Source organism: Ornithodoros turicata, chromosome 5, assembly GCF_037126465.1.
Source record: "Ornithodoros turicata isolate Travis chromosome 5, ASM3712646v1, whole genome shotgun sequence".
NCBI classification, from domain to species: Eukaryota; Metazoa; Arthropoda; class Arachnida; order Ixodida; family Argasidae; genus Ornithodoros; species Ornithodoros turicata.
The window spans coordinates 25725632-25748979 of record NC_088205.1 but is presented as its reverse complement, the minus strand read 5'-3'; the positions used below and the strand labels follow the sequence as shown (position 1 = coordinate 25748979).

At 46.1% G+C, this 23348-nt stretch overlaps 1 protein-coding gene across 3 annotated transcripts in view; it reads left to right on the top strand.

The window, feature by feature from the left end:
• Nucleotides 1–23348, top strand: part of LOC135394239 (ankyrin repeat and SAM domain-containing protein 1A-like) — a 123081-nt gene that overhangs the window by 74104 nt on the left and 25629 nt on the right. For all 3 annotated transcript variants that reach the window (XM_064624881.1, XM_064624880.1, XM_064624882.1), the window contains one exon: nucleotides 17959–18151. In XM_064624881.1, coding sequence (XP_064480951.1) covers nucleotides 17959–18151 — 193 coding nt within the window. The remainder of the gene's footprint in view (nucleotides 1–17958; nucleotides 18152–23348) is intronic.

The window sequence follows — 23348 nt, the reverse complement described above, 5'->3', positions numbered from 1 at the left end:
GTCTAGGGCCAAGGCAAGCACATACGCTTCCAACACCCACAATTCAGCATGTTGTCACGAGCTGCAGAAACGCCATAAATTTCTGGACTTCGATAAGAACTGCCCTGGCGACGTACGGCGCCTTTACGCATTAAAATTCTTATAATACCCAAGGGAGTAAGGCAGTTGGCGATTCGACATGATAGCCCTGATCGCACTGCACCCTTTCTGGGACTACTGGATGGAGTTCAATAACTGTATTGAACGCATCAAGCTTTCATTGACGAGCTTCGTGTCCGAGAGCTTCTGTTCAGCGGAACTCGCTTCTAAAATAGCACAAGACGAGGCGGCAAGGTGAACGTCCCAAAACGGAAAGGTCGGTGGATCATGAGCTACGCCGTGGTAATACGCAGCCTCGTGATTGCCAAAACAAGGTCCGCGAAAGGAACTATTTCAATGAAGCGAAGTATAGAACAAAGAAACAAAATGTAACAAAAAAGCTAGTGTGAGGATTCCAGCCGTGCAAGGGCTACCAGACAGCCTGCTTCCGCTGCATGCGCAATGTAAATATCGCTAAATAAACGAGTGCACTTTGGTACGATATATTTTTATATATCGACGGTGCTCGCTGAAAACATTCCCCGTTTGTTTTTATTCGTAATTTTTTCGCAAGTCTTACTTTAAATCTCACGTGCTTTGTCTTTTTTTTCTTCTTTTCTTCTCATAGCTGTCTTTTTCTCCCTCTGTTTCAACCAGTGGAGTGAGGCATTGTATGAACGAGGCCCTTTCCCGATTTTATTCATTCGCCGTTTGAGAAGCGGGTAGGAAATTTGAGAACGACTGTTAACTTCAGGTATATCACGGGCGAATTTTATCGCGATTTCCACGTGCATCTCTAAGCGTACCGCATAGCATAACAACGGCAACATTTTATTTTGATGATGATTGGGATGTTTTATCACGGCAGGCGGTACCCTGATTGGATGGGGCGTTCGCTCGTTGTTATAGCAGCTCAAATGTCGTGTTATAAAGACGGGTAAGGTGATGGGTTCGAGTCCTACCACCGGTTGTGCTGTCCCATGTTTTCGCTGGGTTTTCCAATGGACTTCCCAGGCGCAGTTTCCCAAGAAGTCGGCCCAGGACGCATACTAAATCGCCGCCCCTTTCTGCTGTCCTCTCCTCTCATCTGTTCACGTCCCTATGGCGCTCATAGACACAGTTGCTTACCGGTGTCAACACGCACACATACACAAAGAAGAACATCCTCGACGCCTTGATTCCTACTCTTTTGAGACTGGTGACTATCTTTCATGAATGTCGACGATGCTATTTGTGTCAGTTTTCATCCCCTAACACTAAATATTTGGGAGTGGTGACCTCTATCTCCATATTGAGCATCGAACTCAGTCAGCCAATCAATCACATATATAGATCAATTTCTTGTATAGATCAATTTCAAATTACATAATATGGCATAGACGCAGGAAAGCTGGTGAATGGGATCCATGAAGGTAACATCTTGGACAGCAAAAGCAGCAAAAAGTTGGTCGTGTCTCATCTCTGTGTTTGCTGCCCAATCCCAGGCAGTTGTCTTCATCAGTTTCAAGTTACATCGTCGGCAATTGCTAAAACGCAGAGCAGAATAAAGACAGCCGCCTGATGAAGGCAATTGACTCACGTTTTTACTTGAGATATATGGGACGAATCCAGAATTTTCCGAATCCAAATCCAATGAAGGTTCTGCGAATCCACGAATCCAAAGAATCTCGAATCTTTTGAATCCTTTCTTAATAAAGAGTTTGAAAAGCGAGAAAAAACAAAAACAAAAAACCCTATACTGCAACGTGTCTTGAAGCAGAATTTGATATCTTTGTTTAATGGAAAGTTAAATAATAGTTCACTTTCAGGAGAAAACGTACCCAAATACTTCTTCTTAAATTTAATTTATTTAACATGTTGTTCATCGACTACAGGAAATACATAAACTCTCGAGCGTGAATTCTTTCAATAAAACTAAGAAACAATAAAAAGCAAAACCACGTTACTTTGAAGTTTGTAATGTCGGAGCTTTATGCTGTGATTTTGGCTCGCCCCGGGGCCGCCGGCCAATCAGGCATTCGGCGGACTCCGGAGGCGCCAATTTAAAAAAAAGGCACAAATAAACGTGGTTGGTGGATTCGAAAGATTAGATTCGCCGTTTTGTGCACTGGGATTCGGATTCCCAGCTGTCGAATCCCTTCCTATAGGATTCTAGGATTCGGTTGGGCCATCCCTAGTTTTTACATTCGTTTGGACTACAAGTACACTAAATAAAAATTACCGACTAATACGCACATATAAAACTCTTAACGAAGATCGCGAGAAGTAATTAATGCTCAGTTTCTGACACTGTGAGCATAATAAGCATTCCAAGTGCTTGGAACACAAAAAATGGGCGCCAATGTTTCGATGCGTGACGATCAACGGTTCCAATCACGTGACTTGGGCGTCACTTTGGAAGTAACGGACGTGACATCATGTTGTTTCCATGGTGTTTCCGGTGAATTTATGCACGCTCCATTGCTCAAGTGAAACTCCACTGTGTCGCTCTCACGAAGGGAAGATAACGTGGTCGTCTCCATGGAGAGAGGTGAGATAGAGGTGAGGATTCATTTGGAGTGGTTGCTGCGGGAGCGTGTTTGGAGTATACTTGTACATCGCAGGAATACTCGCGTCGGTCGTACTTCTGCTGCGGAATACGATCTGAGGTAAGCATTCCAGCGCGCGTGCCTGTGTCACAAGGATCGAATAGTGTTCCTAATACGCGCAGTTCCATATTGTGTGCGTTTCTGATACGAATGTGAATGGCGCTATTTCGTGTTCCATTGCTCGAAATATTGGTTTGATCCGGATTGTCTGATACATGTGCACTTCGCTTGGATCATTTTCTCAGCATTTTTGAATCCTCACGTTTCTTTTTTTCTCTCTCTCTCTTCTTTACGTCTCTCTGTCACTCCCCGTTGCGGTCATGTCGCCGAACCTTAACTCGCTGCATCCTGGTGCCTCTTGGCGTGAAATGCAGCAGAGTTGGCATCGTTTTGATGACAAGGAACCTTAAACCAATAAATAGGACGTTGGGTTTTTCGATGTATTTCTGTTCGGCAACTCTTCCTGTCAGCAAACACACACACACATATATACAGAGACAATGATGGCCTGTTGTTCGCAATCGACGCTGACCTCTACCTTGTTGCTGTACGAATGAGTGGCCAGATGATTACGGTTAGATTATCTCAGCAAGGACATTAAATAGACGGGCTGCCCAAAATAGCAGTACGTGTACGGAACATTTGAAACGTCTCATTTAAAATTATTACGATAATTCGTGGCTTTACGCCGCGAGACAACTATGATCATGAGCGACGCCACAACTGTGGGCCTGCAGATTAAGCTTGCCCACCCGAGGGTGCTTTAACATGCGCCAAAAGCCCAGTGCACAGTAGCACTCATGAAAAGACCGCATTGGAGAATGAGGGAACGTCTTGACGTAACGTGGTCCCCGTTCACGTGACTCGTGACGTAGAGCGTCACAGCTCAGGCATGTATAAATGGCGCGTGAGGTGAGAAGAAAGAAACAAATAAAAAAGGCCACGGGGATTTCACTACGTCACGCGAAGATCGTGTAGTCCGTCTGTGGCTGCTTTCTCAGACTGTGTGTCTTATTATTAATTTCTTTTTTGTAAATTTGACTGCCTTGTGACAATACACCACAGAGTTAAAATATTAGCATGGTGACCCCTGATGGACAGCTTGACAGGTGAGAGAGGGTTTGGAGCCATTTTAAATATACCCTCATGCTCCTTCAACGTCACTCGCGGAAGACGGCGCGTCGAAGCAAGTTGTACCCTTCCATCAAGTTGCTGGTGCCCTCTAGATGGATCGTACCCGCAGCCTTGAGATCAGTAGGTGTATACTGGCTATACCAACGGATCCACCGGGGTCGGTATTTTTTAAATTATTATCCTACTTTGCTGACGCTAGGGTTGGCGAGCTCTCCTAATCACCGGCGGAACAATGCTAAGTCAGAGTCCAATAGCCTTATTCTGTCCGAGATGCATGCGTAATTGTATAGGTATACAGCCGAAGTAAAAGCCCCGGTTATACGACCGCAATAGTACACATTCCACACGCACAAAGATATCACAGCTCACCTTTGCATTAGACTGTGATAATATGACGCTCTCCTGCACGAAGCTTTCGTTGCTATCGTTGTGTCATCCGCCGTTTTCCTGTCGTTTTGCTGACCCACTGAGAAACAGTTTGCGAGCCTTCTAGCTGATGTTGTCTGTGGACGACCGTAGTTTATTTCTTCGTGAATTAACGTTAACTTCTGCGAATGTAATGTGCGGCGAAGTAAAAAAATGGAATGAAAACTTGCACTGACGCGTTCCCTTTACTCTAATGATCAGTTGTCCTGAGGCTATTCTACACCAGTGGGCGTAATCCCTGTGCGTGAGACGAGCACCAGCTGACGAATGAACCGATACATTAGAATGACACCCTCTGTCTTCGATACTTACCGCCTGCACACCCCCACGCGCAAAACGAAGCTTGTCTTTGACAACTGTCCCTTATTTTCTTTTTATCCTTTCGTGTTCGATGACTTGTGAAGCCTCGTAGCAGCTACGGCAAAGATGACGATTTCACTGGATGGTTGCACTAATCCGGCAGTTGTGTTACAGCTAAACCATCAGGCTTCACGTGCAAGGCAAAACACCGGGTGGTGATTTGCAACACTCCTTTAACAGGAGGTTTGTTGACGTGTATAAATGTCAGCTTTTGGCATAATTTACCAAGCTGTGAACCGCGCAGAAAGGCGTAATGTAACCGGTTAGTCGCATTTCATGAACGTTCTTAACTCTAGAATTCCCGCACCGTCCAGAGTGAGTTTGTAACAAGATGTACAGGTTGTTCCGTCCATTTTCATTCGCACGGTGCCGAGGTACCGGGAGTTGGACGGGAGTATAGCAGACGACACCATTGGTCCCGTTGTCTGCTACGGAATATCTTGTGATTCAGCTGCAGGGTATTCCCCGAGGGCAGAATAGCGCGAAGAGACATGGCGCACGTAGCAGATGACACCATTGGTCCTGTCACCTAGTACAGAATATCTTGTAACTGAGCTTCAGGATATTTCGCGTATTAGAAGAGCATGATAATCATGAGACACATAGCAGACGACACGATTGGTCCTGTCGTCTGCTGTACTTCCTCTCCAAGACCCGCGCAGCAGAACATGACTTCTGTCAGCAGTTTTTATTTCTGCTTCCACTAGAATATTCCGCGGGAACGTCCCTCGTGTGAATACACATTACCTCGTTACCTCGTGTGACTACATGGCACTTGGATTAAAATGGGCGGGGAAACCTGTAGTCACACATCGCTTTCAGCGCCGTCGTTATTACCGTGTATTGAAAGTGCGTAGATGATGGACATGTTTGCAGGAGGAAAGGTCAACGTCGCACCCGCGTTGTTATCGCCGGCGTCTGTATGGAGGTGTTATCGCTCCAGTCCCCGTGTTCCACATTTGCGACGGCGACAGCCCTTTTCGTCTTTTATTTTATTTATTTTTTTCTACGGGGCTCGCTGCCCTGTTTTGAGACTAGCGGTTTCGTAATAAACAAATGTAGTCTCAAACCAGGCGTTTAGCGTTATTTAACCGAGCATGGAGTTCCGTATATTAAAGTGGTTCCAATTTCATCCAAATTCAGATCATGAAGGATCATCGGTGACATTTTCTGGGAACAATTCTCCCTGGAAATTATTTATTTCAGCCTTATTTGGTCTGTGAACTTTGTTGACTGCGATAACGCAGGCAAACATATACAGATATGATGAAGAGGTAACAACAGGAACAGGTAAAGTGAGACCAATTCACAAGATCGTGGATGTTAATTGACGAGACCTGTCACTCGCGCTTCTGCCCATTACCTTTGTGTACGAAGATTTCAATAAAATCAACAAATCCCGTATTGCAATGTCATAGTAGTCACAGCTCGTATACATTCGGTTTTCTTTTTCTTTCTTGTTTTTTTTTTTTTTTTTTCACTATTCCTGTGCATGGCTTTATTTCCAGCTCCTCCGTGAATTCGTACACTCCTTTCCGCGAAAATGCAGGCTCGAAAAAGTAAAGAACTGTACTCTGCAACGCGCCATGTCTATCGCATCACGGGGGTTTTTGCGTCGAAGTTAATTCGTATGAAGTATATATACATACGTGAAATATAATACTCTTTGCCGAACGTTGAAATTAAATAAAATTGCCAAACTACTATAGTATTACACCGATAAGAAATCGTGAGATAATTCCTCTCGAGTTGAACTATCTTGCTGTAAGCATTTTAAAAATATGATATGTAATGGTTGCCGTTTGAGCTCACCGATCGTAGATATTTATTGATTGAACGGAGGACGGAAGGTTAGAAAATAATATGCTGCTCAACGTAATCAGTATTCAGTTGATTCTGAAAATAAGCCTGTTTCTAGAGCTCCTGTCACTGCAGACTCCGTTGACTGTCTACGACTCACCTCAGTGTCGTTCATCGTCTCATCATCATGTCACATCTCATTCCGTCCATTGTGCATTGGGGTAGTGGGCCGAACCTCATCTGGCGAATTTCCACATTCGTCACCATAAATTTATCTGTTGTTGTTGTCGAATCTCTACAACATGGTACTTTTTCATCTGTCATCATCATCACCATCATCGTCACCCTCACCATTTTGTCGCCACTGCTACTTCCGCAATGTTATCAATGTTCTGCAATGGATGAGTAATCACATTTACGAGGCCTTTTTTCTCTGAAGCAGCGCGTCCAGTAAAGTCACTCTTGTAGGCAGTTGCACCACATAGACGGTCACACACTTTTGAACTGCTCATTTTTATTATTGTATTGCAAGATCAAATAGGCATGCACTACAAGACTGTCCCTTTGAGAATAGTTTAAAGTGTAACCGCCTAAAGTAAAACGTGATTGGGGAATGACTATCAACTACTACACAAATTGGGTATATTTCAATATTTTTCATTCTCGAGAGTCCCCAAGTTATGTATCAATTTACCCGTGTAACGCACATGTAGTATGGAACGTGAAGTATTAGTATTATCACGGTCCCTTGGTATTATGTATTATAATACATCAAACTATTATGTATTAGTATTATAATACTGATTTCTGGTAAGTATTATGTATTTACACTGTAATAAAAAATATGAGTATTACTGCCCACCCCTCGAATATTCCACTTACAATAATACGCGATAATATCACCCTTAAGGGTGATATTATCGCGTATTATTGTAAGTGTGTTGCCCGAATCTCCTCGTAAAAAATTAAGAATGGAGGAACCGTGTTGAGGAATCTTTTAGCATTATTTTAATTTTAAACACCGCGAAACAGCAGGGTCCTGAGAGGAAACTCCGTCGATCCCTTTACGTGTGATTGATCTCGTCATTTATTCTCGCGCTCGCTGAGCGAGAGGAAAAAAGAAAAAGACGTGCCACAGACGAGGTGCCAATCTATCTGTGACAGCCTGCTGCGATTTTGTGATCGATCTATTTTGACAGCGGTGGCTACAGCAGGTGTTCTCATTCTGATACGATACTTTGACGCCACCTGGTATTTAGCTGACGACAGACAAATGCGGGTGAAGCGTACAGATACAAATACACGTTAAATGTTTTTGAAGGAAAAACACGTGATAGCAGCAGTTGCCTATTTTACTCGCATAGCTGTTTCCTTCTGCGAAGTTGACGCCAATGTGACACAGCGGCCTCCACTGCAGCTGTCATGTGAAGGAAACTGAAATAAGAAAACTGTCGGAGCCTAGGGAAGATCGCATGACCTTCTGCCGCACATCTGAACAGCTTGCACGAGCCTTCCCAATCACATGATGCTCGTCGACCTTGCAGAAAAGCGGTGAATCTGTGTTTCGCCCGCCTTCTTTGCCGAACTCACGCTTTCGTAGTCGTCCATCGAGTGGAACAAACGCATCCGTAAGCCACTCACCTATAGCCTTTCTCGCAGTACCCTATCGAACATTTCTGATTGATATTTCCTTGCAATCATACGTTTTTGCGGATTTTATACATTTTCGTGGCTGTATATCGTTTTCATACTCTTTGTAGAATGTGTGCTTGTTTGTGTGTCTGCCTGTACAACGCCGCTCTTCCCTGATAATTTAGGAGTAAACTAATTGATCGGTTAAGTAGACCCTGGTACAAGGAAATCGTCTGACAAAGGTGGGATGCAGAATGGGAGATTGTAATACCGCAGTCGTCAAAAAAGCAGTTACTCACGTACACTATCCCTTGCATTGTATGTATGTACGTATGTATGCACGTATGTATGTATATGTGTATGTATGCATGCATGCACGTATGTGTGTATGTATGTATGTATCTTGTATGTATGTTGTGTATGTACCGTATTTTCCGGTGTATAACGAGCGCGTTCTACGGTAAAAAATTGGCTTGAAGACGTCCTGCGCGTTACCTAACGGTGCGCGTTATACACGGAAACGTTTTCCTGGAGAGTTCCTTTTCAGGTCGGTGACATACAAATTCTAGCCCCTTCCAGGGTGTGCCATGGCTTTCTTCCAAATATCTTAGGGTCAGAAGTGAAAGAGGGTCAATCTCTAAGGGTCAGTTGACAAAACCGGCGAAAGGGCACTGGACATCATAAAAGGTTAATGATGCCCCTCAAGGATGCTGTTGAGCAGTCAATAATCTTGAATTAATCTTAGAAGACTGGCGTGATTGAGAAGGGACGCGAAACCGAAAGCGGAGAGGAGACTGAAGTTTACAATAACACCGACTCAGTGGCGTCGGAGTTTAACGGCTTCGACCACATGTGTTTCAAATAAAGCATATGCATATATGATACACCGCCTTGGTTTATGGTGTATACCGTACTGGTGGCAGAAGCCTGTAGTGCAGAAGCTTGTAGCAACATTGCGGTGCGCGTTATACATCGAACTTTTTTTCAAATTCGGCCCGTTTTTAGGGGTGCGCGTTATACACCGGAAAATACGGCGTGCATGTATATTGTATGTATGTATGTATATTATATGGATATATTTGTGTGTGAGAGAGAGAGAGAGTAAGCGCATATCCTGTTCATTGGATGCGACCCCTTGGCAAATTGTCGGTAAGACGTGCCACCGTAGCGTAATTAATGGCTAGGGCACTTCACCAGCAATGAAGCGGTGCTTGGTACCGAACAAGTGATGAAAAACGGCTGATGCCAGGATTCGGACCTGGGCATCCTGATTTCGGGTCAGATATGCCATACCGCTTACGTGTTCGCCTGGCTCTTTCGGCGACTGCCATATTTCAATGCTTCACGTTAGGCACCTTGAGGGTTATGCTGCGTTTCTGTGTTGTATTGGGGTCTGTGTGTACGTCTGTTTGTGTGTTCCACGTGCAGCTACTGTTCCTCAGAGCCGTTACTCCCCATCATGATCGGATGCAGCAACGTTAACTTTCAAATTCGGAACAGTGTCCTTCGCAATTGGTAGAGTGTTTGCCTGCCACGATAAAACATCCCAATCGTCATCGCCCAAAATAAAGTAGTTGTTATTCGCCATTGATAGGATGCAGTCTATGCGGAAGTGAGTCTTACAACATCCTAGAGCTGAACGTTCTGTAAGCAATTCACTCGAGCCGATTTGCTTTGGCGTCATCATCTGTTTTTAGAGCTGTAACTTATACGCTACTGCCCCATACGAATGCGTTGCAGTATGTGTTGCAATCGCATGTGGCGCAGGGCGACCTTGGTTGGCGAAAATGCGTGCTTTATTTTCTTCGAATGACGCGACAAGACTGATACGTCGACACACATGTACAGTCGCTCTCAGCGAAACACTCTTGTTCTGAAAGCAACCTGAACACCTACAAGGTACGGCTCGCGTCAAAGTTAACTTGAACTCCGTTCCAGCCTGCGAAGCTGGTATAGAGAGGCACCCTGGCAGCGTGTAACAGAGAACGACGACTTCATAACAAGGGTCACCCCTCTAACTGTAAATAGATGGCCAAAACACCCTCCGTCGTTATTTCTACTAAGCACCAATAGGGTCCGCTGGCCGGAATGCCGTTCAAGTTAACTCTGATGCGAGCTGCACAAGCATGTGTTCACCAATTGAGGTTGTCTCGCGTGCGTCATCCGTCCTTGTTTCTCCAACCGCGCTCGACAGGGGAATTATGTTACTACCCAACAACAACAACAACAATAAATGATGACGAGAGATGGGGTGTTTCACCGCGGTGGTGCGGTACCCTACCCTATTGCACGCGGAACATTATGTGAAGATGATGAAGGAAGGAAGAAAATACAACTACCCTGTTATGTATTGTACGAAGGGAGTTGCTTCAGGACAGGAGTCCTGTCTTCTGTCCTGAGGCTACTCCCTTCGTATTTCTCTACCGGTTCGCTGTATTTCTACCCATCTACGTTTGCTGTTATGTATTGTGTTGGGATAAAGCCATCGTACAGATGGCTCAGAGTTCAATATTGTTGGATGTATTGTTTTTTTCTCGTGCTTAGTGATATTGGAGTTCTAGCTTGAAGCGTCTTTATTTTGTGTGAGCGACGAAAGCAATGAATCAAACAGGACTGAAAGCATTTATTTATTTATTTATTTGTCGTCATCTGAGCACTTTCGTAAAGTTTCGAAGGGAGAAAACCGATCATCATCGCCCCGTGAAGCCATAGCCATGTACCAGCCAAGAGGTATTCAACCCATGTGGAACACTTCCTCGCGGAGCTATACGATTATGAAGGTGCACTAAAGTGCAGAAATTTATCCTCGGGGAATAAAAGATGCCGTTACCTTGGAATCAACATAAATGAAACGGATCGCCCAGGATCGTATACGATCGGATGTAGGATCATATCCTATAAACGTCCCTTCATCGACACCAGGGGAGCATTTTGGATTGGACACAACAACAACAACAAATAAATCGTGATTATTGCCTGGGGTGATTCACCACTGGAGAGCAGTACACTACCCCATTACACGCGAAACATTAGATGTGAGATATGAGAATGAAGATAAAGTTATGTGCAAGTACAACAATTGAGCTGTCCTCCACTCGGTGCGCTACGCCACAAAAAGGAAGGTGAAGAAGAAGAAAAAAAAAACGCACACATGAAAGAAGCACTAATGGTCATTGCGATACAGGGTAGGACTCTACAGCGTCTGGAGCAAACCGGTAGACAAGATGAACTCCAAGAACATCAGAAGTCATCATCGGTGTTGCACGTGGTTCTGACATGGGTCAAGAATTGCAGCCAGCTTGAACGGCTGTCGGTTAGCGATACTGAACTGAGCACGGAGTTGCCGCCCTCTCCGTTGCGACACAACCCTCGATGTAGCAAATAGTAATGCGATGCGATGGTTCTATTTTTCCTTTTTTGCAATATACCATCCGTTTTGTGAAATTTCTCGTGTTCATATCTAATACCCCTGTCACACGGGCATTTCGATCCTTCTCGAATCCGATCTGCATTGAACTTCCCGAGCACGCTCGAGTTTTGACGCTGCTACACGGCCACTTTCAATGCGCGTTGAATGATTGACCTGTGCAAATGAATAAACGGAACTCATTAATTTCGCGTTTCCTATATAACAGCGATATTAGTGGTAATTTATCGTATACCGATGTAAGCATCATTTGTAGCTTCGCGCGCATGTCCGTCTTAAGTTATGACAGTTCACCGGGGTCGAGGATGCAAATGGCGGCCGTCGAGCAGTCTTGAAATTCTCAATCCTGTTATGGGAACTGTCTTGAGTCAAGCAGGATCAAAGTTCGATCCTGCTTGGAAGCGGCCGTGTAGCACCATCCGATCTGCATTGGGTTCAAGCAGGTTCGGTCGAGCAGGATCGAAAATGCCCGTGTGACAGGGGTATAAGTGGCCGTACTCATCTCGGTGCCGTTTTTGTGAAGGACTACATTTCCAGGAGCTTTCTATATGAACGTAGGTGTGTTTATAGCTGGAATACGTTCCCCTAACGATAACTGAGACACAGCCGACTACAGAAGGAGGAAGGAATAACAGTGTGGTGGTGGTGTGATGTGGGATGTAGTAGGGAGTTTTAGTGCATCATACGCTGTCGCCTTTGCGTACGTAAGGGAGAGCGGTGGTGGTTTTGCGCACGCGCAAAACATAGAGAGCTTCGCGCAGTGCGCAGAACCACTACGCTATCCCTTACGTACGCAAAGGCGATAGAGTACGATCCACTAAGACTCACTATTATCCGTCTTCTGCTATATGTATGTTTCGGTGAATGCATTCCTCTACCACGGGATCTCGTTGGACGGATTTTTGTCTCGCAGCCGAAGCCAAACCCTGCAAACGTACACTTGAACTTGCACTCGAATCCTTCAGAATCAAGAGCTATCATCACGCAGCGACTGTAGATTGTGTGTTTGTTTATTTAAAGATATTAGTGTACATACAGGGTGTTTTCACATGACGTCAAACGAACGCGTTTGGCCGCCATGGTGGCGGTCACTTTTCCGGCGCAGCTGCCCAGGGCGCTTAATCGTTTCGCACGTTCAACTTAACGGCACGAGACAGCTGAACGAGTCGTTCAGGCTAACGAAACGACCAACTTTATCGACGCTTTGCGTGGTCGCAATCTGTGCTCCTCGTGAAGCTTCTTCTTTGTGGTTATTTTTCACGTTGCGAGCGCTCACGTGTTGTGATGTCACCGCCCTGAGCGAAGAGCAGGCTGGTGGTGGTGGGTGGTGAAAGGGCTTGCCGTTGTCGGCCTCACGTAGGTGGGCAACGTCACGACTGACGCCCTGGGGGAAAGTGCGTCCTGGGCCGACTTCTAAGGGAACTGTGCCGACATATGTCTGAAAGCGTCTGAGGAAAACCCAGGAAAAACCCCAGAGCAGGCTGGCAGCGAGCCTGCATCTTCTTCTCTGACCAATAGGACTGTTTCGTTTGTTCCGATAGCTCGCATTCTCGTGCTCTCATACATGAAGCGCATTCTTTTCACTTGCACTAGACTGCACTACCTTGGACTCCACGCAAGACAGGGTTTCGGGAGCTGCACTTTCCAGCTGAAAGGAACTTTATTAGTAATGCCTTTCTTTTCAACAGGAAAGTGCAGCACGCAAATAACCCAGTTCAGATCTGTTGCAGGAAGTGCAAGCGAAAAGAATGCACCTATGCTCATTGCGTTCCAATGTTCGTAGGATCGTTCGTCATCTTCTTTTTATTCCCGTCTCAGTATATGGCTCGCTAGTCTTGTGAAAATAATTAACAAACATGTACATCACTGTAAGGATAATCCTCGAGCTATACGCAAAAAATTGTAAATCATTTTCCTACCCTGACGATGGTGTCGGGTGAGAATGGTCTTAAGTATGATACGAGATGCATGGAGGTACAAGGCGCAGTCTTACAGTCAGGCTTCATAAACAGCGCGAACAGCATTTCTTCCCGGACGGAACAACTTTACAAAATCTATCTGGTCCAGTTGAAAGGCATCCTGACGCCTAAAATAAACTCAATTCGCAGTGCAACAGCTTTCTAGTGAGCTTGAACAGAACGTCAGTGAACTGTTTTAATTCCATGCAGCGCGAAGCAAGAGAATGTTATGAAACTATTCAAGACAATCGACCTCAGAAAATCCACAGAATCCTTTGCTCTTCCTTTCATTGCTACATCAACACTATGTCCGCAATGTACTCTTAAAGAGAACAATTCGAACACTACTATATGCATCCATTTCGCCTTTGTTGTTCATCACAACACCCGTAGCTATCAAGACGAAGTGAAGTACACGGTCACAAGTCCTCACAAACGGTGCGGAGAGTGTTTCTTGGCGGACGGAAGAACTTTACAAAATTTGTCTCGTCCAGTTCAAAGGCATCCTGACGCCATCACGTCCATGGGGCACAGTTAGCTGCTTGTGTGATCGCCCAAGCCAAGAATCACTCCGCCATCTCTCTTGGGCAGCCTCAACGTCAGCGTGTCGTTACGAATAACGAAACTTATAACGAAAAAAAATAACGAAGAAACTTATCGACGCCCTGCTGTGGCACAATCCGTGCTCCTCGTTTAGCTTCTTCGTTGAGGCTATCGTGCTCGTAACGAGCCGTTGCATTTGCATTTACCGCTAGCGCGAAAAGTGACCACCAGTGGGAGGAGCTTACGAGCATTCCACGTCACAATGTGATGTAGGTGAAAACTTCCTATATTATATCAGATATTTGAGATATTACTATAAAACCCATACGATAAACAAGAGGCTACGCTTGTCTTCTGTACTGCTTTCATTAGCAACAAACAGATTAAGAACATTTCAGATTATTTGCCGGTGGTGCAGGAATTGTGTCACCGTCTGATGTGACAGATTGTCGTCCTGAATGACAATTGGTCGACCTTTTCACAGAGCGCGGAGGGCAGTTCAAATTTAGCTGCTAAAAGGACAGAGGCTTTCCTCGAATAGCCATGACTCACCCGAGACCAGAAATAGGGAGTGGGTGCTCTCTATCGGATGGTGTTTATTTCGGCCGATGCACTTGTTCCATGTCGCACATGCAGGCCACGTGTTTACGCAAGAAAAACACGTCTTTTGGGGTGAACTGTTTCTGGCACGCGCCATCCACCCAAGACAGCCTATGTTATATGGACTAGATCTACGACTGGCACAAGCACTAACCGATTCACTGAACACACGAACAGCTAAAGATTATAGATGCGAGTGTCGTTTGTATATTACATGGAGGAGCACGCTATGTAACGCGGTATGGCCTATAACTTTTTTTTTTGCAGTGTCTGCTGTATAGATGAATGCAGTATGGCCTATATGTCTCTTGTCACGCGTGCCAGCATTGTCTATGGCAGGCTGTGAGAGTTCATCATTTCTTCTGTTAGCTTATATAGTAGATAGAAAAAAGAGAGGAAGAAGTATCACGCAGAACGGACTTAATACAATACGTATACAGAGAAAGGGGGGGGGGGTTACATATACGTTCACTATCTTCGTGCGCCTGTAGCACTTCAACCGAACACTGAGCATTTACATATCATTTCTTGTACAGCAGCCATTTACGCAATTCATTTTATTGCGCTACGCTTTGATTTTTCACTACGTAAATAATGAAGAGGCTGATTTAACGCAGCATAGTCCTTGGTATTTTTCCACGTATTGTCTATATCGGCACTACCTTGTACGATGCGTAACATTACAGATCGTGGGGTACTTTCCTAACAGAGACCGGAAATTCAATGCATCGAAGTTTCTCTTAAAGGGATTGATTAATCGAAAAACAGAAAAAAAATATATGGAGCCTCAGAACTTTGTTTAGTACTCCAGTACGCATAGATAGTAGAGAAAGCAAAATCGAGGAGTCACCGATAGAGAATCTGTTTGGACGTAAAGTGCCACGTGCAAAAAATGCTTTTACTGTGCCACTGAATTTTGCACCTGACCATTCACATTGTTGTGTACTCTTTGTAATGCGAAGCCACGGTAGCTGCTCGAATTCTCCATTGCAGTTTGAGCTCCTCTCACGCCGCTGAGCGCTTATATTATGTGGTATAATTTGGGCACATAATAATAATAATAAATAAAAAAATACTCTAGTGGATTTGAGACCTGTCGCACATGAAACGCAAATTGGGGAACTTATTTACGTCTCAAACCGGCGGTCGCCGTCTCACTTGGCACGTTCGAACTTGGGCTAACGAACCCTTTCGTCAAGGCACGCAATCTCTCTGTCGCACATCTCTCAGCTGCTACAGCTTTTCGCTTTGTCATCTCCTTAACCACGCAAAAAGAATGATCACATTCGACACCTCGATCAGTGCAGTGTACCCGATTTTGTTTTTGTTTTTTGTTTCCGCGTGGGTTCCGCGAAGTAACTGTGGCTGTAAGTGGCGGACAGATGGAGAGAGGACAGCAGAAAGAAGGGGTGGGGGACGGGGGCTTAGTATAACACCAGGCGAGTGTATAGAACATATACGGTTGCGCAGCGGTGTACTAATATCTCAGCCTCGTTTCTTTCTTGTGCAGTTCGGCGAAATGAAGGACTTCGCTGTCGAGACAGTTGCCAACCCCCCCCCCCCCCTGCGCACCTGAACTTTGACTACATTTGTATTTCTTGGGGCTACAAGTGCGTGGTCTGTGCGTTATTTTTGCTTGCCCGACAATTATATAGCGTGCGCTGAAAAACGTAAAAGCGAATTGCACACGCAAGAGAGGACGCTGTCTCACCAACGTCAATCGCGAAACCGAACGGCCATTGTCTTGAGGTCGATTTCGAACCTGGCACCTGAGGCTACGTTCGCACTGGCCAGCTTGGTGCCGTGGCAGTGTGGCACACACCCTCTGACACGCACCGAACACTGCTTCTTTTTTTTTTAGTATCGGGGGGGGGGGGGGACAACAGTGGTGAAAACAGTTAACGATATGTACCGACACGAAATTACGGTCCGCGACTGATTACACGCTGCTTTTCGAAGTAAGTTGGATTTTTACTACATATCGCTCTGCGCTGAAATATTTAATGATTTGCTACATTAAAAGCTACACTCTTAAAAATGAACTTCACCACTCAGCACGCTCCTAGCCAACCATCATCCCGAATGACAACGTTCTCACTCCCGATTTGTTGAAAATGAAAGGCGGAGCCTATTTTGTGCCGTGCATAATGGCACAAAATAGGCTCCGCCTCTCGTTTTCAACAAATCGGGGCCGAGAATGTTGTCATTCGGGATGATGGTTGGCTAGGAGCGTGCCATGTGGTGAAGTTCATTTTTAAGAGTGTACTTCTTGCCTCTGAGCATACGTACTTTCTGGAGACAGAGCGCGAGGCGATAGCAGAAATAACTATAGTGTGCCCTCTCACAGAATGGTGTAGTACTGCACCTTGGAACTGGGATATCCCCCCCTGGACGACTTTCCGGACTGAAAACGTCTGCCAGCTAACTGGGAGTCTAGGACAACTCCCGCTGAATGGAGAGCGACAGTGGCATCAGTAAAAACGGATGATACCGGGGAGAAACCCTGCTGAGAGCACAACAGAACTGGCGTCGGGAGAAATGTCTCCTTCGTGAGAGGTTGAACAAGCTGGAATGGTTGGTGGGCCATTGAGCGTGCGTTGACTGCGTCGAATGCCCCCACGCAGAATGAGCTCAGGTACGAGACGGGCGTGGACGATGACATTGGCCTTGAAGGAAGAACGACCTTGGACGTTAAGGTTGCCTCATACCACGTCTCATAGACCTGCAATTTCGTCTCGATTTTGCGCGGAGCCCCGTATTATACGATAGCAACCGTGTTGCATCGGCCGTCACCAGTCTCGCGAATATGATTATGGTATTGCGTAAGTGGGTATCCAGGCGGTCTTTTTTCAACTTTTCATTTCACGTCGCAGACGTTCCAGAAGGGTCTAGTGCAGGATCGACGGAGATAAGGTAACGTTAATCCTTGATTAGAGGGAATTGTTTGACGTAAATGTTACCGAAGCAGATACTTTATCATAGGCTGTCCCATTCGCTCCATCCTTTGTTTTCTAAAAAGGGCTTGTGGGGTGGGTTGTACACAACTCTTCAGATACAGTTGGTGTTTTGCACTTTTCGGTACAGGAGGTGGTGAATGGCGCATTACATCGTCGTCCCATGTATATTTGTGTGTGACACAAAAACACATGCACGCACTGTACCGAGACGGTGCAGTGTGTCCGTAGGAAACGATAAACTGTCCATATCCATTCACGTCCTCCTCCTTTTTTTTTTAGCTTCGTAAATGTTCTTCTGTCACCACTATCTTGAATCTCTTATGTTGCTACGATCATGAAGAACAAAATCTAATCTTCTAACATACAATACGCAATCTGAAAAATGAGTTGATGTTGTGCTTGATGCGCAGCTCGCCATTGTTGCCTTATCGTTGGGTCATTGCTGTGTGTTCCAGGAGTACAAATCGTGCAAGCGTAGTTCCAAGGACATCGATACACTGACGGACGACGCTCTTCTGGCCACGTTAAGCGCCAACGGCAGCGTCGTTCAGGTGGATCTCGCCGTTGGACGAGACAACGGACACGTGGACTCCCTCTCTGCGTCCGCCGAAAACATCGAACAGATCGTCGAGGACAACCCATTTGCTGGTACGTCCTTTCTCTAGCATCCGTGGTGAACCCAAGTCTTACGAAAACGCTATAGTGTATCGGCAGGCAGATGTCGACATAGTTTCCTCCGAAGTCGGCCCAGGAGGCAGACTCACTTCTTCCTCCATTTGTCCACGTCTGTACGCCGCTCATAGCCGCTATTACTTCGCGGCGCAAACATGAAGTTAAGGAAAGGCAAAGCTTAACATGCGTGCCGCGGTCGTGTGCTGGGGGTAACGTATGTCACATTACGTAATGCCGCAGTGTTCCTACGGGTGCACGTGACAAAAATTTACGGATCGAACCCATGTCGCTAGTGAAAACGTGGAAGCTCGCCAAATTATTCGGATCGTACAAAAAGTAATGAATGTAAACGGACGGTTGTAAACTAATGGTGCAGGATCAGCACTAGCACTAGCAGTCTTATGTCCCATGCAACAGTGAAACCGAACCACTTTTGCCCTGCGGACAATCGTGATTTCGAGGCACGTTCGCATTTATGACAGTTAGTAAAGAAAATGTATTACATTGATCTGATGGTATGCATGTTGATGGATGGTATGATCTGATTTGATGACACAAAATCATCGAATGCCCTTCTGTACGTCGTCAAGCGCTGACGTTCTTTTCTTCTCTCCACGGTTTCTTTTTTTTTTTTTTTGATTGCGTGTTAGCGCCGCGAAGCAACTGTGGCTATGAGCGGCGTACAGATGTGGACAGATGGAGAGAGGACAGCAGGAAGGAGTGGGGGCAGGGGGATTAGTATGCGTCCTGGGCCGACTTCAGGGGGAACTGTGCCGACATTCGTCTGGAAAGTCTTCGGAAAACCCATGGAAAACCTCAGACAGCACAGCCGGCGGTAGGATTCGAACCCACCACCTCCCGGTCTACAGCACGACCTTGGTTACCACCAACGAGCGGACGCCTTAGCCCACTCGGCCATGCCGCTGGTCGACGGTCTCGCTGTACTCATAATATTCACACGGTTGTGGGCAGTGTCAAACCATACATGCGTCAGATCGAGCGTAGCTGTCTTGCGTCTTTCACACCTACTGGACACTGCTGCATCCTGCGTTGTAAAGGGAGTCAATGTCCCTCCTTCAATCAGATTTTTTTATTTGAGTTCCCTGCAGCACCGCTATGTGTTATAGCAGGGGAATGGAACGTCTACAAGTATTCACAAATACGCTTTGCAACAACAGATACAGACCAAGATGACACACATTGAAAGGAATTGAAAAAAAAAAAAGAAAAAAGAAAGTACTATCCATCACTTCCCATCGGAGCCTTGAGCCTGGATAAGAAGTGGAGTATGAGTTTAGGAGTAGCTAGCCGGCTTGACCATGCTAGCCCCTCCTTATTACCATAAAGGAACAAACAAACAAACAGGTGATGCAGTTCGCATTTACAGCACTAGAGCTCTGACGTGAATTGTGTTGGTTGCTGCACCTGCACCCCGTTGGTAATAGTATCGCAGGGCCAAGCTCCTCGTATTTTCATGTCGTGCGCCCTTCTTGTGTAGATCGTGGGAGTTCCTAGGGTTGCTGTATTTTGATCGGAGAAGAAAATACAGGAACCCTAGGAGTTCCCGTCGCACAGCGTCCTCTACCTGCCTTAATTCTTGTCGTCAAGTGGGTTTTGACGACGTCTGCCGCACTTACCAGCTTGCACCAGGCTGCAGAGCTGTCCTCGCAACGCACCTACGGTGGAGCAGAACTTTCCTCCCTCATATATGAGATTCTGTCTGCACCGTCCACTAATTGGCGTGTACGCTGAGCTAAGGTTTCAAAGCGAGTGCATTGCGTCATTTTCATCAAGACAAGACTGAGAAATTTGAGTAGCCGGTTCAAACGGGCATCGGGCCTGCCCTCTTCGTCTTTTCTCTCTTCAATCAAGATCGTTTTCCCCCGTCCCAGTTATTTCATTATTTTCTTCAACTTCCTCTATAGTCTACACTATACCCGAGTGGATATAAAAAGCTTCGGTGGTGGTTACTCCGTGGTTGTGCTGTATACATGAGTGGTGGTGGGTTCGAATCCTACCACCGGCTGTGCTGTTTGACGCTTCCCCTGGGTTTTCCGGCAGACTTTCCAGTCGGATGTCTGCACAGCTCCCCCTGAAGTCTGCCCGGGGAAAATACTAACCCTCCTGTCTCCCCCTGCTTCTTGCTGTCCTCGTCTGATAGCCATACGTCCTTCGCGGCGGTAACACAGAATTTAAAAAAAAGAAAAAGAAAAACTTCCTCTACCTTTTTAAAGGTATGCCTGTGCTTCCTCGCACGTACGAGAGAGACAGAGAGAAAAAAAAGGCAAAAGGAGTGAGGCCAGTTGATAAAGCATATGACAAAAACAAGAAGAAAGCAAGAAAATGTGTGGGTTTCCGGCGTCAGCATCATGCGGTCTTTCAGAGACCCGATGAACTTTGTAGCCGATCGCGAGTACCCTCTCAGTGGGGGACTCTCTCTGCTGCAGGAGACGCGATGCTTCCTCTCCTCTGCTGAAAAGTACGGAGGGAAACGAAAAGAAGGTGGCATTCGAAGTGTGCTTTCGTGTTCTGCCATGCCACGTATTTCCGCCGACCACGTGCCGGAAACACCTCGGCAGCTGCGTCAAGGACCAGCATAGAAACATTGACTCGTAGAAAACCTGCGAGGGCTGGGAACGTAACAGTTGTGAAAACAGGCACGCTCCAAAGGGACCGCCCGAGAAAAAGATAGAAACGCAATTGGCAGCCCTCTGTCGAGAAACACCCTTGAGACTCCTGGTGGGTTCTTGAAATTAAAGGGTTTGAGAGACTCGGTCCCAAGTTGTGCTAAATAAATGGGGTCATACAATCGTTTGTTGCATCGATGTCAACGATGAAGTTTTACGTAATTCTTTTTCTTTTTCCTCGCTGCTCTGACATTCAGCACAATGTGTGCATCATATAATTCTCCGCACGCGTCAAAGTGTCGCAAGCCCCTTTAAGTCGCCGAAGCGTGAATCAATCAACAAAGCCAGTCCTCATCTAATTTGTTTTTTTTTTCTTCAAGAAAAAATGTAAAATAGCAACCTACAACTAAACAATAACGGACATAGAAGGAAAATATTTATCCATATTTACAACGAATGATACCGTGACGAGCATTGAGAGGCTGTGGAACAGAACCTGTTCCCTACAGAATGGTTAAACCAAACTCGTACCTCTCGCATACCACTTTGATACAACGGTGACACGCGAGATTTCCCCTGTCGTGTGAGAGAAGAAAGGCCTCCCAATAACAGTTGGATATACGGTGAGACGATATCATCGCTTACACTTGCAGTTTCGTACTTCATTCACGTGTTCATCGACAACTGGAATCACTCCACGGTTTCCTGTTGTCCGAAGCAACTTGTACAGACTAATTTTCCGCCGCGAGCCAAACACACGCTACAGTGCAGGACCTTCATGCACGACTTCTCCAGCTCATATGAACAGCCTTAAAACACGCCCTTCTATTCCAATTCCTCCGGTATAAATACCACATGTGGGTTGTGCGCTTTACTCGAACATCCGGTTAGTGTCCGCCAGCTGGCAATCCACATTAAACGGCTGACGCGTGCTTCTCGCTCCGTCGGCCGCGTGAGGGGAGTCCGTGACGACATTTCCAGTCTTATCTTTCGGCCGTCTTGTCGACTTCCTCTCTAGGTGAGGGCAAACTTGGCAGACACGTCGGTCTGAGGGGGCCTCCATCCAGCTCGGCAAGGCGCTCGGCATTTCTGCCGCAGTCGGAAATGGCTTGCGACGCGGGCTTTGTTGATATGTGTCAGCTGCGTACGTCATAAACGTGCAGTGTCGCAACGTCCTGGCACTGTATTTCGTTGTTGTTGGCTTTCGACTGTTTCAAGACTGCACGACGCCCCGTGTTGTGGTATGTCTGAAACGGTGTTGGGTCGCTGTGTTCCGAAGAAATCGTGGTGCAGCGCGCTGTGATCGAGTGCTTGTGATTTTGCAGTGTGGTCTTCTCGAACGGCTACATTGCGTCTGTACAACGTTGCCGGCGGGTTCTCGACGGCCTTGATAAACTCACTCCACGTTGAATAAGTGCGAACACCCTTTCTTGTTGTTGCGAGCGCATTGTTTTCAATCCTGTGGAACGAAGCGAGAAAGCGTTTAGCTGTGTGACGTCCTTTGTGCAAGAATTCGTCTCACTTTGTGAGCAACAGCCAAAGAGGAGAAGGCAACGTTGAGACTTCCTTCCAAGACACTTTTGAAGCATAATCGTCGTTGGGAGTCGTTGCGGCCGAGTGACCACCAGCAGTCGTCGTCCCAACATCTTGCAGCGGAATCGGTAGGACGTGAGGAAGTTTCTTGCCAGCTTGCATACTTGAGAACCTGTGTGACCATCGTTATCTACTCTCTCGCTGCCGGAAAGATGTCTCGGTCGACCGTGCAAGCTGTCTAAGTTTGATACTGGAGGAAAAAAGCAAAACATCAGCGTCTCGTTGTCCTTTTTTTTTTGTTTTTCTCAACAACTTTGATGGGAAGACAGTAACCTAAACCTGTTTTCTTTGGGGCACCTTTTCTCACGGCATGCAACTGCACCGCTGTCGTCTGCGAAATTTTCTCAGCACAGGAACGGATGTGTAAAGGGGATCGTCGTTTCTTGAGGTGTGTTGATCTACACTTTGGATGCGCCGAGAGGAAACTGAATTGATGCCACGTTGTTTGGTGAATTGTCGGCGATGTTTTTGCTGCTGTGTCGTGGAAACGTGTTGCATTCTTCCGTGCTGTGACTGGATAAACACTGTCTCAAGGGACCAACCACGGAGACACCGGAGGAGGCTCGGTTGTACATGTTCACCTTCGACGAGGTCGGCATGGTTTTCCAACAGTGGGGTGGGTACCACATTTACGCATGTGATTTTGCAGGCGCGTGCTCGATATATCATTTCAGGGTGCAGCACCAGGCTGCGAAGTGTTTGAATGAACACTCCCAAGTGTGAGAGTATTCCCGAGCGTGTCTCGTTATTTTCTCAGCGGGAAGGATCGATTGACTGCGCTCTTTTTAAAATATATGTATATATCAAATGTGAGCTAGCTGCCGCAAACGGATTTTTTCCGAAAGATTGACGGGAAAGTGTTGAATATATTGATATATTACATATGAGGATATATTGATTCGTGTCTAAAGGGAAAACAACATAATGCTCTCACTCCGTATTCAATTGAATTC